The following is a 16,590-nucleotide window of genomic DNA, read 5'->3' as shown; positions in this document are numbered from 1 at the left end:
ACAGTTGGACATGGGCACACTTGAAATGCTGAAGATGAAGCTTAAACTATATCTCAAGTAGCAGAAACTGATTCAGGCTTTTCACAAATGTTCCTCTTGAAAAGAAATTAATATTTTCATTAAAAAGTAATGGCCATTAAATCTGATATTTCAGCACTGGTTTATGATTTCCTATAGCTGCAGCAGAGTGTTTTTTTCTAAAAAGCAATTTCCATTACCTGTACTTTTCTGTTTCATCCCTTGACCTAGTTACTAACATATAAGAAAATGATATTGTCCCTGTTTGCTCAATGTACACCCCTGTCTGATTTAATCACCTTCTGCAAAACAAGCTGGTGCTGTTATGAAAGGCAGCAGGATGCAGTCACCTGGAGCTTCAGACTCCCAGGGAACAGTAAACACAACCTACTTAGGAGAGCCTCAGCAGCAGGCACTGCTCCCTGCTTCCATTTATCTTGCCTCCATAGCTTCATTTTTAATTAAAAAGATAATACTTCTGGAAAAGTCCCCTCAGCCTTTCCAAAACACTCCAGTGTCGTGTTACCCAAACACAGCCAGAGAATTAATTCCAATTAATTGCTCAGGAGCGCTCGTGGCTTTCTCCAGCTCAGTGATGGAGCTCAGAGCTGACAGATTTACAGCCAGCAGATAAAAGACAATTGGCAGAGTTATCCCACCCTGCGCTGGACCTGCCAAGAGCACAAAGACTTGCTCTGTCCCGAGGTATCTCCCACAGCAAACCACAATGAGTTCTTGGAGCCCTTGATGAGCTTAGAACCTGGTTTGGAGCTCTGACAGGAGCTGAGCACTTGTGTGCAGGGCAAAGGCCTCGTGTTCCTGTGCCAGCTACACCTCACTAAAAACTGCTCCTAATCTGTTTTCTGTTGGCACAATAAGAAACAAAGGCTCTAAACTAACGCCCTGACCTAATTATTTTAGTGCAGCTTTGCAGGGGTTCTTTACCAAAGAAAAACACCCACAAATAACTGTTAGAGTGCCTTTTCTGTCGCAGGGGAGAAGGAGGGGTGGCAGAAACCTGCTGCCAAGCAGGCAGGACCTCCACAAACAGGGACTCCACAGGTGCATCCCCTCCTCAGGAGCTCCCCAGGGGTTTTACAGAGCCACACTGGGCTGGAAGAGAGCTGCACCTTCCTCCAGAGCCCCTGGCTCCAGCACTGACAGAATCCCAGACTAGTTTGGGTTGGAAAGGACCTAAAATCCCACCCAGTGCCACCCCTGCCGTGGCAGGGACACCTTCCCTGCCCCAGGCTGCTCCAGCCCCAGTGTCCAGCCTGGCTTTGGCTATCCAGGGATCCCTTCCCAACGTTCTGGGGCTGAGCTGGTGAAGGAAACGAGCCCAGGTAGTGCCAGGGAGGCAGCAGCACAGCCCAACCTCTGCCCTAAGGGGATCCCCCAAACCAGCAGCAGGGAACAACCCAGAGCTCCAGGAGAAACCCAGACCCGTGCTGGCCCTGAGCTGCTCCAGATCCTCACATCCTCAAAGAACTGAGCCAAGGAAGGCAGGGCAGGGCAAGAGGGGGCTGTGCCCACCAGGCCCTGCTGCTCAGGGGGCACTGGGACCCACAGCAGGGCTGTGCCAGGGCAGAGATCCTTCCCACTGCTCCAGGGAAGGGCAGAGGAGGATGCAGAGCATTCCCTGCTCTGGTCCAGCACTGAAATCAGGAAGGCTGGGGTTCCCCAAGTGTGACAGCCACGGAGCAGCCAATATTCCCCAAATAACTTGCAGGAGCAAACCACATTTAGTGTCTGCCTGCTGGGGAGGCTCTGGAGCTCTGACGGGCACTGAGCTTTAGTTATTATCTTGTAAAACTTCAGAGTTGAGACAAACGAACTCTGAACCAAACAAACTCTGAACCAGGCAGAAAAGTGCATTTTGTTCAATTCCTTCCTGACATTTTCTCACCTGGCCGATAAAGGAAGGAGAGCAGCAGGGCACCGCAGGGCAGGGTGGATTTTAGCTGATCCTGTCACTCTCCAAACCCAATACTGCTCAGCCCAGTAATGATCTTGGCACCAGAGTTCTGTTTAAGTTTATATTAACTCATTCACACCCTTCCCAATCTTCCAGGGACGTGAGACACGCTGAAAATCCACTGTTTTCCCTGGAAGCAAAAACATCCAATACTTCGCCTTTTTCTAACACTCAGTTTTCTCCTGTTACAGCATTTTTCCTTTCATAAAGGTTATAAAACAAGACCTCCAGCTTTTACTTTGTAATTTCACCAAGAACAATTTTACTTTTTATTGAGAGATGTTAAAAAATAAGTGGCTTTTCTACATCAACTCACCACTCAGTAAGTGACTGTCAGACAGAAAGGAACATCCCCTGAGGAAATTTTTAAGGCTGAATATCAGTTTTTCTGTTCTATTCAGAGATAGAACCTGCCAGGAATGCACAGAGAACACAGCACCACCAAAACTGTGTTTTCTCAAAGAGTGGCTCTTTATTAGCCAGCAGTCATACACAAAATGAGCAAGTTTGGGGAAAAAACCACAACAAATACAACAAAAATCAGCTTTTTTTCACCTGCAGTAATAATGAGTTTCTCTGTTATTTATCCAGACACAGCCCATCACATCTTCAGTGCTCCATCAAATGCACTAATTACCAAGCTCATCAGGAATCAGAGACAAATTAAATACACACAGAGTAATTTGTACAGATGGATTTTTAAACAGGATTTTAAACTCCTCCCAGCCTCTTTCTCCCATTCAATATTCTGTGGTATTTGGCTTATATAGAGAAATTTAGCTGTGATTTTAAACTCTCTTTCTGCTGGTTGGTTTTTCTTTGTCTTTTCTCTCATCTCCAGCAAAGATGCTTCATACTTAGAAATCATTTCATTTAAGCAACTATTAATTCTCATAATTAATGTGTAGGCAAAAGAGTTGGGATTGTTTTCCATGACTTATTTTCTGCAGGATGGGCAGAAAAAGACCATCCACAGGCTGCCTCAAACAGGAATGGCAGTTCCTGGGAGAAATCTCCAAGGATGCCCCCCCTTGGTACTGACAGCCCAAGAGCCAAAGTTCAGTGGAAAGTTCCTCAGCCCGGCCCTGGAGTGTGTGATGTGGGATGCACCTGGGCAGGGGTGGGCTCCCACTGTGCCTCCCCGTGGGGCTGAGGGTGCAGCCAGGGCTCTGCTTGCTGCCAGAGGATTCCCTGCAGCCAGGGAGCCCGTGGTGCTGCTCTGGGGCAGCTGCCCGTGAAATGGGATCAGCACCCACCCAGGCACTAAACAAGCACCAGCTCCAGCCTTGCTCCAGCATTTGCCTTCCCAGTGAATTGCAGAGCCTGCGGTGCTGATGCAGTGCCTGCAGGCAGAGCCCAAAGCCCCTGTGAGCTGTGCTTCACTCCCTGCAGCCCCTGCACCCCAAAATCCCTCTCAGGACATTCCCAGCTGCGCCTCTGGTTATGAATTCCCCTGGAGCACTTCCAAGGCACAGCAGGAATTGGGTCTGCCCTGCCAGAGCACATCAGGGCTGGCACATCTCAGCTTCTGGGGCAATTCAGGGCTCATTTTCACAGCCAGCTCAGCCCCTGGGGCTGGGGAGCCAAAGCTGAGCCTGGAGAAAGGGACTGCCCAGAAAAAGGGAAAAAAGAGGGGGCAGATTTAGCATCACAACAGTCACATCCCCAGCCTCCAGCTTTCCCTGGAAGCATCAACAGTGCACAGGAAAGGACTATTTTCCTGTTATTCTAAACCCCTAAATGCTCCAGGATTCTCTTTCCTGCCACAACAGCCATTCTATGTTAAATTTGGAATAAAAGACAACAGAGCCCACACAGACTCCTGATTCAAACCCAGATCCTGCTTTAATTGCCATCTCCACCCCATAAGGGGGCTGCCCATCTCCTCATTCAAAGGCTTGTCTCAGCAACTGCAAAATTACACAGCTGAAAACCTCCAAAGCTGGACTTCAGCAACAAAATATCCCAGAGTTTTTGCACTCCTAATATTTTGGCAAGACCTCAGAGCTCTCCAAATAAAATGAAAGGTCTGTCTTTAAAGTGTGGTTTGAAAGCAGCAAAATAAAATCCCAATAAAGAATAACTAATGGGATATGTAGAGCAGTGGGGAAAATACCACAAAGAGAACAGCTGGGAGAGAGGGAATGAGTGGGAAAACAGCCAGAACACAAACTTGTGTAAATTCTGCTCTGCTCAGTCCCTGCAGCACGGGGTGAAGGGACCAGGAGCGGGCATCCATCCTGGATCCCTCCATCCCTGCCTCCATCCATCCATCCATCCATCCCCGGGTGCCCTGCCCAGCGCTGGGCGGGCAGAGGCGGTATCCCGCCCGTCCATCTGTCCATCCATCCATCCCTAGGTGCCCTCCTGGAGCTGGACGGGAAGAGGCAGTGCCCGTGGTTCTCCATCCATCCATCATCCATCCATCCGCCCTCCCGGCGCAGGGTGGGCAGAGTCAGGTACTGCATCCCTGGCTCCATCCATCCATCCATCCATCCATCCCTGCATGCCCGGGTACCCTGCCCGGCCCAGGGCGGGCAGAGGCGGGTCCCCCATCCCCGGCTCTATCCCTCCCTGCCGGCGCTGGGCGTTCAGGCTGTGCCCCCGGTCCCCCATCCCTCCACCCCTGGCTCTATCCCTCCCTGCGGGCGCTGGGCGGGCAGAGGCGATGCCCGCGGTGCCCATCCCTGGCTCTATCCCTGGCGCTGGGCGGGCAGAGGCGGTGCCCGCGGTGCCCATCCCTGGCTCTATCCCTGGCGCTGGGCGGGCAGAGGCGGTGCCCGCGGTGCCCATCCCTGGCTCTATCCATCCCTGCCCGGCACTGGGCGGGCAGAGGCGATGCCCGCGGTGCCCATCCCTGGCTCTATCCCTGGCGCTGGGCGGGCAGAGGCGGTGCCCGCGGTGCCCATCCCTGGCTCTATCCCTGGCGCTGGGCGGGCAGAGGCGGTGCCCGCGGTGCCCATCCCTGGCTCTATCCCTGGCGCTGGGCGGGCAGAGGCGATGCCCGCGGTGCCCACCCTGGCTCCATCCATCCCTGCGGGCGCTGGGCGGGCAGGGGCGGTGCCGCGGTGCCCCCGCCCCGGTGCCCGTCCCTAGATAAGGCCGGCAGCGGCGGCGGCGGGGGCGCGGAGCGGGGATGGAGACGGGCGGGTGCCGCATGGGCGGTGCGGGGCCCGGCGGCCCCGGCGCGATCACGCTGGAGGAGCTGGACGGGCTGGCCGAGGAGAGCCCCGACTCGGCGTACCACAGCCACGGCAGCAGCCTGGAGGAGGAGGCGGCCGAGCGCATGGACGACGAGGAGCAGGAGCGGCTGCTGAGCTACTGGCAGAGCGTGGGCCGGGGGCACCAGGTGGACGTGCCCCGAGGTAAGGCCGGGATGCGGGCTGGGGCCGGGCTGGGGCCGCGGGGCACGGCAGGGAACGCCGGCACAGTCCCGAGCCGCCGGAGCCCGGCTCTGAGGCGGCTCCAGCGCACCCGCGGCGGCGCAAAGCTCTCCACAAGGCAGGGAGGCGGCTGCAGCAGCGCCGGGGCGACCTGTTCGCACTGAAAACAACCAGCGCGAGTGTTCAGAGCTAATTCAGTGATCCGTTCGCACTGAAAACAACCAGTGTGAGTTTTCAGACCTAATTCAGTGATCTGTTCGCACTGAAAACAACCAGCGCGAGTTTTCAGAGCTAATTCAGTGATCCATTCGCACTGAAAACAACCAGCGCGAGTTTTCAGAGCTAATTCAGTGACCCATTCGCGCTGAAAACAACCAGCGCGAGTTTACAGACCTAATTCAGTGATCTGTTCGCACTGAAAACAACCAGCGCGAGTTTTCAGAGCTAATTCAGTGATCCATTCGCACTGAAAACAACCAGCGCGAGTTTTCAGAGCTAATTCAGTGACCCATTCGCGCTGAAAACAACCAGCGCGAGTGTTCAGAGCTAATTCAGTGACCCATTCGCGCTGAAAACAACCAGCGCGAGTTTACAGACCTAATTCAGTGATCTGTTCGCACTGAAAACAACCAGTGTGAGTTTACAGATCTAATTCAGTGACCCATTCGCACCGAAAACAATCAGTGCGTTTTCAGACCTACTTCAGTGACCGATTAGCACTAAAAACAACCAGTGAGTTTTCAGATCTAATTCAGTGATCTATTCACACTGAAAACAACAAGCGCGAGTTTTCAGACCCAAAAACAGCCAGTGCAAGTTTTCAGAGCTAATTAAGTATTAAACTGACTACCCGCAAAAGCGTTCTTCCTAAAAGTATCCCCTCTACCCCTGTATAGCTGCTCTCCACGGAAAGAGGGCTGTGTTTACAAACGGCCCAGAGTAAACAAGTAAAGGACTGATTTGCTTTCAACAGCTCCCGGGCTCATCTTGGTCAGAGTCGGTTGTTTTCAATTTTAAGAGAGTGGAGAATCTGAAAGGGTGATGAGTCAGAGAAGTCCTAACCAGCAGCAGAGAGCCACCACAGGCTGAGCTCGGTCAGATTTAACTCTGCCCTGTCCTGGCCAGAGGAGCAGACTGAGATCTGCAGCATCTCTGTCCTGGCCAGAAAACTCACCTTCCCGAGGTGGGGAGAGCCAAACCCTGCCCAGGCTGCACTGGACACTACCAGTATTAAATTACTGTTTTTAAAAACTCTTTCTATATTCCAACACAGCAAACTGAGCCCATCCTTTTCCAGCCACACTTTGAAGTCTCATATTAACTCTGTAAAGCTTTAATGACAATTAACGTGCTCAAAGAAGGGTAAGATAGGTCTGAGCAGGGCTCCCTGCCTTGCCTTGCTCTCCCTGCCCCTGGAGGGTCTCTGGATGCCCAGGGCCATCCCAGAGTGTCAGTACTCACTCCAGCATCCACGGGTTTGTGTCAGGAACGCTGCAATCTGACAGTTCCAGGATCCCCAGGGCACGGAGGGTCTCTATTTAACCCTCCTGAGTGCAGCAGGAAGCCAGAGCCCTTCCCCAGAATTACCTGTTCTGGTAGCCAGGCACTGGGACTCCTAAATTCCATCAGGAGGGATACAAAGTCCAAGGAATAAGTCAAAAGCAGGGTGTGAGCATGTTTTAGTTACACAGTTTTCCATATTATTTAGTTACGCAGTTATCCATATTATTCAGTTACACAGTACTACAGGTTTGCTCTGCAGCACTCAGCACGTGTTACTAAAATCAAGATGTAACACCACAAGGTTTTTAGAGTAATAAAAGGTTTTTAGAGTAATACAGGGTCCTGTCCAGGGCTGAAGGAGGAGGGGATTTTCCAGAAGGAGGAATCCCCCTGTGACAAGGAGCAGCCCATGTCCCTGCTCTCTGGGACAGGGACAGGACCCAAAGAATATTTAGGGTGGATTTTAGGAAAGGTTCCTCCCCCAGAGGGTGGAATCAGCACTGGAAAAGCTGCCCAGGGAATGGGCAGTGCCCTGAGGCTGCCAGAGCTCCAGGAGAGAGCACAACACCCTCAGGGATGGCCAGGGTGGGATTGCTGGGGGTCTGGGATGATCCCTGTGCATCACTGAAACCATGACTGCAGAAAACACAGCTGTCCTGTCCCTCTGCTGCCTGCCTGGCCCTGCGCAGGTGGAGCTCTCCAGACTGGGACAACGCAGAGCACAGACTCAGAAACTGAAGGATAAAACTCCCCAAAGGAATTTAATCAGTTGTAATCCCTATCCTCTGCATTAATATGGAATGCAAAAAACATAACCCACCCCCACTAATTGATAAAGTAATCTAAAAATAGAGTTAATTCTAGAGTCCTGAAAGCTTTCCTAATTCTTGGAAAATTCAGAGGTGAACTCTGCTTTTATTTTTCCCTCAGCCTCCAAAGAGATCCATTTACATGTCAGTTATTAGTTACATTTTAAATGTTTCCCATGACACAGTGCAAAGAAAAAATGTCTACACTTAACCACAATGTAGCTTTTTTACCTTTATTTTTTCCCCTCCCCTTTGTTTAAGGATCTTTACTATTCCAAACAGCCTTAAGGCTAAACCCCTGGAGTGGATGCCAGGAGATGGAGGTTTGATTCCCAGCTCAGCTACAGATTTACTGAGTGACCTCGGCCAAGTTAATTCTCCTGCATCTTAACTCTCCCCTCCTCTCACACATGGATAATAAATACTCTCCTCCCCCATTATCCTGCCTCTTCCACCTGAGGTACCTCCAGCTCCCCAGAACGGGCTCTGGGAGCTGAAACTCCTCCTTGTCCTGCATGTCCGGCACACACTGTGGGGCAGCAGGGCAGGGTTCACATCCAGACTGTCAAACACTGCACATAAAATCGAGTTTCTAATCCTCCAAGTACACAAATGCTTCATCACTCCAGCTCTGGAAGGCAGGGGACAAACTCTTGTGGAAGAGAGGTGCTCCATTCCTTAGACTGACCTTGTACTCACAGTGTGTCTGTGCCTGTCTGGCAGGGATCACATCCTGAGCAGGATTTATTCATGACCTTCAGCCAGAACTGATGTCAGAGCAGCCACAGTTATAGAATTAAACATCCTATGGATGTTAAAATCCATTCCCACAGCAGTATTTCCTTGAGCCTGCCAACAGGGCAGCCACCCCAATGTCCTTTGTGTGGGTACACCTGAACCCAGCAGCACAAGAGGTGCTGAGCTGGGAATGGCCCCTGCACAGGGCCAAAAGCTTTCCTGGACACTGGGGTAGGAAATGCAGGGAATGGGAGAGGGAAACCATTCCTAGCAGCACAGGGGCAGAACCCAGGGAACCTCTGCTGAATTTGCAGGCAACCCTGACATGGGAAGAGATGAGAATCTTGACCCCATGTTTCAGAAGGCTAATTTATTATTTTATGATATATCATATATTAATATATTATATTAATATATAATTGATAAATTAATATTAAGATATTATCTTAAAAGAAAATTATATACTAAAACTATACTAGAAGAATACAAGAAAGGATTTCATCTGAAGGCAAGGAAAGGAAAGGAAAGGAAAGGAAAGATAAAATCTTGTGACTGACCAGAGTCTGAGACAGCCAGATTGTGATTGGCCATTAATTAGAAACAACCCCATGAGACCAATCCCAGATGCACCTGTTGCATTCCACAGCAGCAGATAACCATTGTTTGCATTCTGTTCCTGAGGCCTCCCAGCCTCTCAGGAGGAAAAATCCTAACAAAACCCTAATAAGGATTTTTCATAAAAGTTGTCTGTGACAAACCTCTCCTAGGAAAAGCTTTTACCTTGCCTAGAGAAGAGCAAACCAGAGCAGCCACAAAGACCCCCAAGGGCATGAGGCACATTTCAGTCTCGTTTCTGGAGTCTCACCTGGGAACTGTGGTTCTGTTGCAGACATGGCAGAGCCCATCCAGCAGCTGACCAGGAATAACAACCCCCAGGAGAGGCAGAGCATCCCCTTCACCCTGATCCAGCGCAAGGAGAAGGTACTGCTGCCCCTCCTGCACACAGGGCTGCCACCCTGGCCCCCAGAAATGGCAACGGGCTCCCCACAAAGGGATTTCAGCTCTGTGGGACTCTGAACATGAGTGCAAAACATTGTGACTGTGCCACTGCCTCTCATTTGGAACACCTCATCCCTTGGACATGTGTAATTTTCTTTTTTGCAAGCCAGAAGATGGCCAGGAATTATACCCTTTGAAACATAATTAATTTAACAAAAACCCCTCTTTGCCATTTGAAATAAAATGCCCCTTTTCTTCACTTAAATTGCTGCATTTGCTCCTTTTCAGTCATGTTGATAAAACCTTACAAAGAGTACTTGAAGAGATGAATAACTGAATTTAAAACTAAAAATGTATTTCTGTATTACAGATCATTATGAAACAAAGCAGCAATTTATAAACCCATATTATCCTCTAATAAAAAACTGAAATTAATGTTCAGCAAATTGCTTGCAGCTCAGGAAATGTGCAAACAAACGTTTAATCTTAAATCAAAACCATGAAAACCTTTACTGACCATCTGTGAGGGCTTTTTGGCCACATTTCTTTTAAATAGATTTAAATAATTCACACTTATAAATATCATCATTTGAGAGTGTTTCATTTAAACACTCGAGTGTGTTTAAATGAAGTGGGGAATGCTGACTGTTTATGTTTAAAGCATTTTTTAATGTTACAGTATTACTGTAACAACTGCAGCTAAAAAATGAGGTTATTCAGTGTTAATTGCAACTAAATGTTTAATAGTGCCAGTCCAAAAGATAACAGATCCTTATTTTAAAGGAGAACTACCTAAAAATCTGCTGAAGTCAGTTTTGATCCAAGATTAGCAGTGTATTCCTTGGTTTATAGGAGGAAGGATTAAAATTCATGTTTCTTTCAAGGTCACGGCACTGAGAGCTGAAGAGACGCAGTTCTCGTGCTTCACTTGTGTTTGTTTGCCTGATGTTTTTAGCTGATTAAATGACAATCCCAAATTCTTCCCTGTGTGTCTGCAGCTGGGAGACCTGCTCTATGAGAAAAGGCAGTATGGGAAAGCCAAGTGGGCTTGTATCAAGATGAAAGAGAAGCAGTATGAGCAGAGCATCTGCCTCGGGTTCATGAAGCTCATGAGGTACATCTGTGAGCAGAACTCCTCAGGTAATGACACCCCAACCCCACGGCAGCTAGAAAATTGTGTTTCTGCCCTCTCTGCTGATTGGGGAGATGCTTTGAACAGCCTGTCCCAAATCCACACCCTACAGAGATGTTTTTTTCCATCATACAGCCTTTCTATAAAAATCATAGAAATCCTGGGATGGTTGGGGTTGGAAGGAGCCTAAATCCCCTGCAGTGCCGCCCCTGGCATGGCAGGGACACCTCCCGCTGTCCCAGGCTGCTCCAAGCTCTCTGCTGTAAATCTGCCATTTCCTACAGGATTTGCAGAGTTTCATTTTCACAGCAGCACTGAAATCACCTGGCAGAGTGTGATACCAAAAGGGAGCAGAGTTTTCTGCCTCCTTCCCTTTAGTTCAAGCTATTAAATTGTCCCTGTCCCAATGGACACGGCAAATTTGTGGTTGAAGCATGTTTTCCAGCAAGATAATCCACTTTTAGCTCAAAATAATGGCAAATCCACCATGTCCTTGAGAGCTTGTGCCTGCCTGTAAAATGTGCACCTGGTGTGCAATCCAATTTAATCTGGTTTTCACTTCCAGACATCAGTTCTCATGTTTTTCATCCTCCAGTTACTATCAAGTTTTGCCATGCTCAGTGCTCTGTGCTGTAATTGACTCAGCCCTTAAGTATCTTTCCAAGAAAATACAAACATTGATCAGAAAAGCTTTTCCTTCCCCAGGGTACCTTCCCCATTCTTTTAACACTTTCATGTGGTTTAAAAGTAATTTTAGCTCCAGAACTGCAGGGTTGTTATCAAACTGAAAAGAAAGGAAGCTCCCTCTGCCTCCTGCACTCCAAACACACAACAGTGCAAAAAAAAAAAAAAATACTGCAACATTTTTAACAGCAGCAAACCCTCAGTGAATTCACAGAGCAGCCCCTTCTCTTGCCTGCAGTTTTGTTCCCAAATATTCAAACCATGACACAAGGTCAGTTTGAAGATAAACACAACTCCTTTAGGAGAGGGAAAGACTTCAGGCAAACTCCCTGCCCTGCATGAAGAGCGGAGAGCTCACCAAATGCTGTGTTTTGGACACAAATGCACAAACATCTGCACACACACACAGACTACAAAGCACAGGGAAATCATGGAGCCACAGATGGTTTGGGTGGGAAGGGACCTTAAAGATCTCCCTGTTCCACCCCTGCCATGGCAGGGACACCTCCCACTGTCCCAGGCTGCTCCAAGCCCCAGTGTCCAACTGGTCTGGAACACCTTTAGGGATGCAGGGGCAGCCACAGCTGCTCTGGGCACTCACTGCCCAAACCACCCCAGTGAAATCCCTTCAAACACTTTGGGTTTGAAGCAGCCTGATACTGACACTTTGTAGACTGTATGATTATTTGTTGTATGATTATTCCTCTACATTTCTATCTACTGATGAGGATCTTACCCTTCCACTATACTAATTACAATCCCCTTCCAATCCTTGGAATCTGGTTTAAACCCAGAGAAGAGTAATAAACATAGTCCTGTTCATGCTGGCCCTATCCCTAAACCTAAGCATCCTCTTAACTGCACTAAACTTCTGACTCACCCAAACAAGCCCCAGCTCAGAAAAACCATCCCCACACGAATGTGGATTCGACCCCCAAGCCCAGCAGGCAGGCACAGCGTGCAAAGCTTCCCCTGAGTCTCCTGAACGCCCTGACCCCCCTGTGTGTGGGCAGGGCTGTACCTGGGCATCACCGTGCCCATCGTGACCATCGTGCACACCAACGAGGCGCAGTCGGCGATGACACAGGCCGTGACAGTGGCCTACTACCTGCCCGAGGTGCTGCAGGACGAGCCCCCACACCCCTTCGACTCTGACATCATCATCGAGGAGTGGCCTGCCACCATCGTCTACAGCAGGTGAGAACTGCTCTAACTGCTCTGATCAACACAGGAAAAACACCCAGCTCTCAGTCCGGGCACCTTAGGATTTTTAGACCTTGTAAAACTTAATTTCAAGAGTTGTAAAAGCTGCCTGGTCAGGAAATAAAGGTTACAAAATTATAACAGGGAAGGGTTTTGGGCACTGCCCAGGCTCCCCATGGAATGGGCAAAGCCCTGAGGCTGCCAGAGCTCCAGGAGGGTTTGGGCACCACTGCCAGGGATGCCCAGGGTGGGATTGTTGAGGGTCTGGGCAAGGACAGAATTGGAATCCACAATCCCTGTGGGTCCCTTCCAGCTCAGGTTATCCTATATTTATATCAATTACTTGGTAAAATGATGCATCTGTAATTGTGTGCTAAAATACCCTCAGACTATTCTGTGTAGTCGGGAACAAAGTGTCTGACACGGCACAGAAAAAATGGTTTGGGATTAATCACAGTCAGTACCATTGGTGAAACACAACCAAGTCATTCAGAAGGCATTTGTGGAAAAATAGTGGGTTTGAAATGAACACAGTGGCTCTGGAAAAACAGTGAGTTTAAAATGAGTCACAGAACGAACTAGGTTGGAAAAGACCTTTGAGATCACTGAGTCCAACCTATGCCCTGACACCACCTTGTCACCCAGACCATGGCACTGAGTGCCACTTCCAGGCTTTACTTAAACACCCACAGGGATGGTGACTCCACCAGCTCCCTGGGCAGCCCTTTGCAATGCCCAGTCACCCTTTCCTGAGGAGCTTTTCCCTCAGGTCCAGCCCAGATCTCCCCAGGTGCAGGTTAGGGCTGTCCCCGGGGTGCAGAGCCACCCCAGCAGCATCAGGGAGCTGCGGAAGCAGCCAGAGCTGATGTGAGCTGACCCCTGCAGGAGCTTCCGAGGGATCACCAACGAGGACTCCATCATGAGGGAGATCAACCTGCTGGCAGCCATCCTGGAGAGCCCCGAGCTGTGCCTGCGGGACACGTTCATCATCGCCGGCTACACCAACCCCGCGGCCGCCAACCGCCACAACGAGATCTGGTTCCTGCAGCGGCCCTGAGCTCCTGCTGCTGCTGCTGCTGCTGCCCTCGGAGCCTCCTGCTGCTGCTGCTGCTGCCCCCAGAGCCTCCTCCCCTCACAGGTGACCCCAGCTGTCCCCTGTCACAGGTCAGCACTGGGCATCTCAGCTGGGTTCGGGGCAGCCAGCCCAGCTCAGCTCCCCAGGCACAGACGCCTATGGTAACTCTCACTAATTTCATGGAGGGTTTTAGCACTTTAAAGTTAGTTCACCTTTTCTATCTTATTGACCAGGTAAGGGAGGCAGAAACCTCTTCCCTTCCACATCCCCAGCCTGCCTGTGGCTCGGGATGGTCCCTGGGGACATCCTGGAGCCCTGGTCTGCTCCAGTGCTGCACAAAGACCCCGCTGGGGCTCTCAGTGTGACACACCAAACCCACCTCACACAGGCACAGCAAGAATGTCCAGGTCTCAGTTCCTGAGGAGAACTACCAGGTTTAGCCCACTGGGATAGAGCATGGAGTAGGAACAGGCCAATGCCAACAGCTGTGGCACAGAGATCCCCAAAGCTTACCTCAGAAAGCTCCCAACCAAAGCACCCGGGTCTGCAGAGAGACCAAAACTCCTATTGCTCACTCAAGTGTTGACAGCAAAATTACAGGTTATCCTCATCAAAATTACAGGTTATCCTCATCAAAATTACAGGTTATCCTCATCACAGCCCCCAGGAACCCCATGGCTGGCTCTGGCACTTCTAAGGAGACACTGGTGATTTGGAACTGCAGTTTTCTGAGCAGTTTGTCCTCACAGCTTTGCTGGGTGCTAAAGCACTGCAGCTGGAGTAAACTGTTCAGCACTTCTGGCTGTTAATGGCATAAATGACACAAATAACCACAGAGAACATCTCAGATGGGAGTGACCTGGGGCAGACAGCTCTGCTGAGAGCAGGGCTGCAGCTCCAGGCAGCACAGCTGGGTTTGAGCATCCCAGGGACAGGGAGCCCCCAGCCCCTCTGGGCCCTGTCCCAGTGTCTGACCACCCTCACTGTGAGAGATTTTTCTCCCTAATATCAATTTGTTGTTTGTTTTGCCCTCACCCCTGTGCTAAGCCCTCAGCTGGCAGCCTGGCTCTCTGCAGAGGCTGAGCTCCCACACTGCAGAGCCCCCAGAAGGTCTGGGAGCAGCATTGCCACTGTTCCCCACAGCCCAGGAGCACCCACTGCACTTTAGAGTCAGGGTGGCAAACAATCCTGCTCTCCAAAATCCCTCCTAATGTCTCCCCTTACTGATGTGATGGTAGAGTTTATTCTTATAGAAGTAAATAATTTTATATAAAATTCACTGAGTACATCACCAGCATTATTCATTGGTCACAGGATTTAGGGTTCCAACAGAGCCTCTGTGCTCTTTAATTCCAACACACAGAGCAGCAACCAGAGCCAGGGGCTGCTAACTCACAGCAGGGTGGGAAAACACCCCCAAACATGGATTTGTGGAGGACTTCTGAAAGAGCCCAAAGGCTCCTGGTCCCACAGGGAGGGAGGGCTCTGTGCTCAGCCCAAAACCTCCTCCTGAGCAGCAGGATCAGAGTGGCCTTGGTTTAAGCAGGACCACGGTGCCCTCTGGTGCCTGCTGGGCACAGAGATTCCCTGGGAAGCAGCAAGGAGAGGGGGAAAAGGAAACAGAAAATGAAGAGACACAAAAGTCTTAGTTTTAGCACAAAAATACCCAAGAGTTTTTATGGAGAGGGGAGAAAAAGACCAAACAAACTAAAATGCAATACAGTGTCCCAGCCTGAGAGAAGGAAAATTAAAAATGCCAGCCAGTATTAAACTAGAGGCTCTTAATTAAAGAGAAACAGAGAAAGTATTTTTAAAATTGAGTTGACTAGAGGGCCGAGGGAGGCATTAAATAAAAGGTTTTGTTCTCATATCCTCCCCCAGATTTTTGTAAGAGCACATAGAAGTAATTTTCACCTCTGACAAGATTTTATGGCAAATTAAAGAAATTTCTGCCATCTGAATTCTTTTGCCAGTGAGGGAAATTCTCCTTATGCTTTGGCACAACAGATGTTGGATAGCTCCTGGAAGCAGTGAAATCCTCTCTCTCACCACAGAGCACCAGTTTGTACATAATTCACATTTTAAGCCTCTCCTGCAAAAGCCTCTGTTGTGTCTGATGTCCCTGCCAACCCCTCCTGTGGCTCAGTTCACCGTGGGTGATGTTCTAGAAACATCCTGGAGCACGAGCAGATCTGTCTGAGTGTGCTGACATCCCACCTGCAGCCCAGCTCTCCCTGCTCTTTATGGCAAACTGTGAATCCCCAGGTAGTATTTATTTATTTTCACTTCTGTTAGATGGCTTCTGCTGCTGAGAAAAAACAAAAACCCAAAAAAAAGCAAACAAAACACCTACTTCAGCTCCAGTTTGGAGATACACTTTATGGCTTGGTACCAACAGCTGCCACTGGCCCTTGGGAGCACAGGGACCAACAGCTCCAGTGTTTAGCTGACACAGAACCCAGTTTATTCAGTTGTTACACCTCTGAATGCCAAGCAAACATGACTGCTACTCAGATCTGACACACCATGTCAGGCATGACTGCCTAGAACAGGTATTTTGTTATCCACCCGTGGCTCTGCTTTGGAGCCACTTGTGGATTTTCAGTTTTAATGTGCAGTTATTAGCTTTCCACTCATGAAAGGAGATAATACATCAGCATTCACCCCTATTTTTGGAAGATTAAAATATGTAGCCTTAACAGATAAGTGTTGTCCTGCATACTGTGTATTTTCCAAACCAGAGTTAGTGCCTAAAAAGTTGATTCCAGCTATTGTGATACTCAGGGCCTTGCTTATTGTACGTAAAGACATCTCCACAGAGTTGCTCTGGCATTGTTGTGCTGTGCTGTCTGACACTGTCCTTTGCTCACACTGAAATGTTGTCTTGTTTACTGTTTGGCACAATTAAAGAATGGTTTTACTGTGCACAGGACACCTGGCTCTCGTTCTTGCAGCACACACAGCTGCTCTTGCTCTCCTGCCTTGGGACACTGCTCTGATTTTACAAAAGCCAAATGTGAAATGGGCACCTCAAGCCCCAGAAGGTGAGGGCCAGGAGCCCTTTCCCCAGG

The 16,590-nt window shown here is 49.5% G+C and overlaps 2 protein-coding genes across 5 annotated transcripts in view; one reads left to right on the top strand and one right to left on the bottom strand.

Annotated features, from left to right (window-relative positions):
• Positions 1-16,590, bottom strand: part of FANCM (FA complementation group M) — a 60,826-nt gene that overhangs the window by 39,559 nt on the left and 4,677 nt on the right. The window lies entirely within an intron of this gene.
• LOC134419966 (heme-binding protein 2-like) lies at positions 5,130-16,451 on the top strand. The gene is made up of 5 exons (XM_063159561.1): positions 5,130-5,358; positions 9,316-9,407; positions 10,424-10,565; positions 12,255-12,438; positions 13,330-16,451. The coding sequence occupies exons 1-5, from the start codon at positions 5,130-5,132 to the stop codon at positions 13,499-13,501; spliced, it is 819 nt and encodes a 272-aa protein (XP_063015631.1). The 3' UTR covers positions 13,502-16,451.

The sequence above is a fragment of the Melospiza melodia genome, chromosome 6 (genome assembly GCF_035770615.1).
Source record: "Melospiza melodia melodia isolate bMelMel2 chromosome 6, bMelMel2.pri, whole genome shotgun sequence".
NCBI lineage: Eukaryota > Metazoa > Chordata > Aves > Passeriformes > Passerellidae > Melospiza > Melospiza melodia.
The sequence above is the reverse complement of the archived record's forward strand: the minus strand, read 5'-3'. Positions and strand labels throughout refer to the sequence as shown.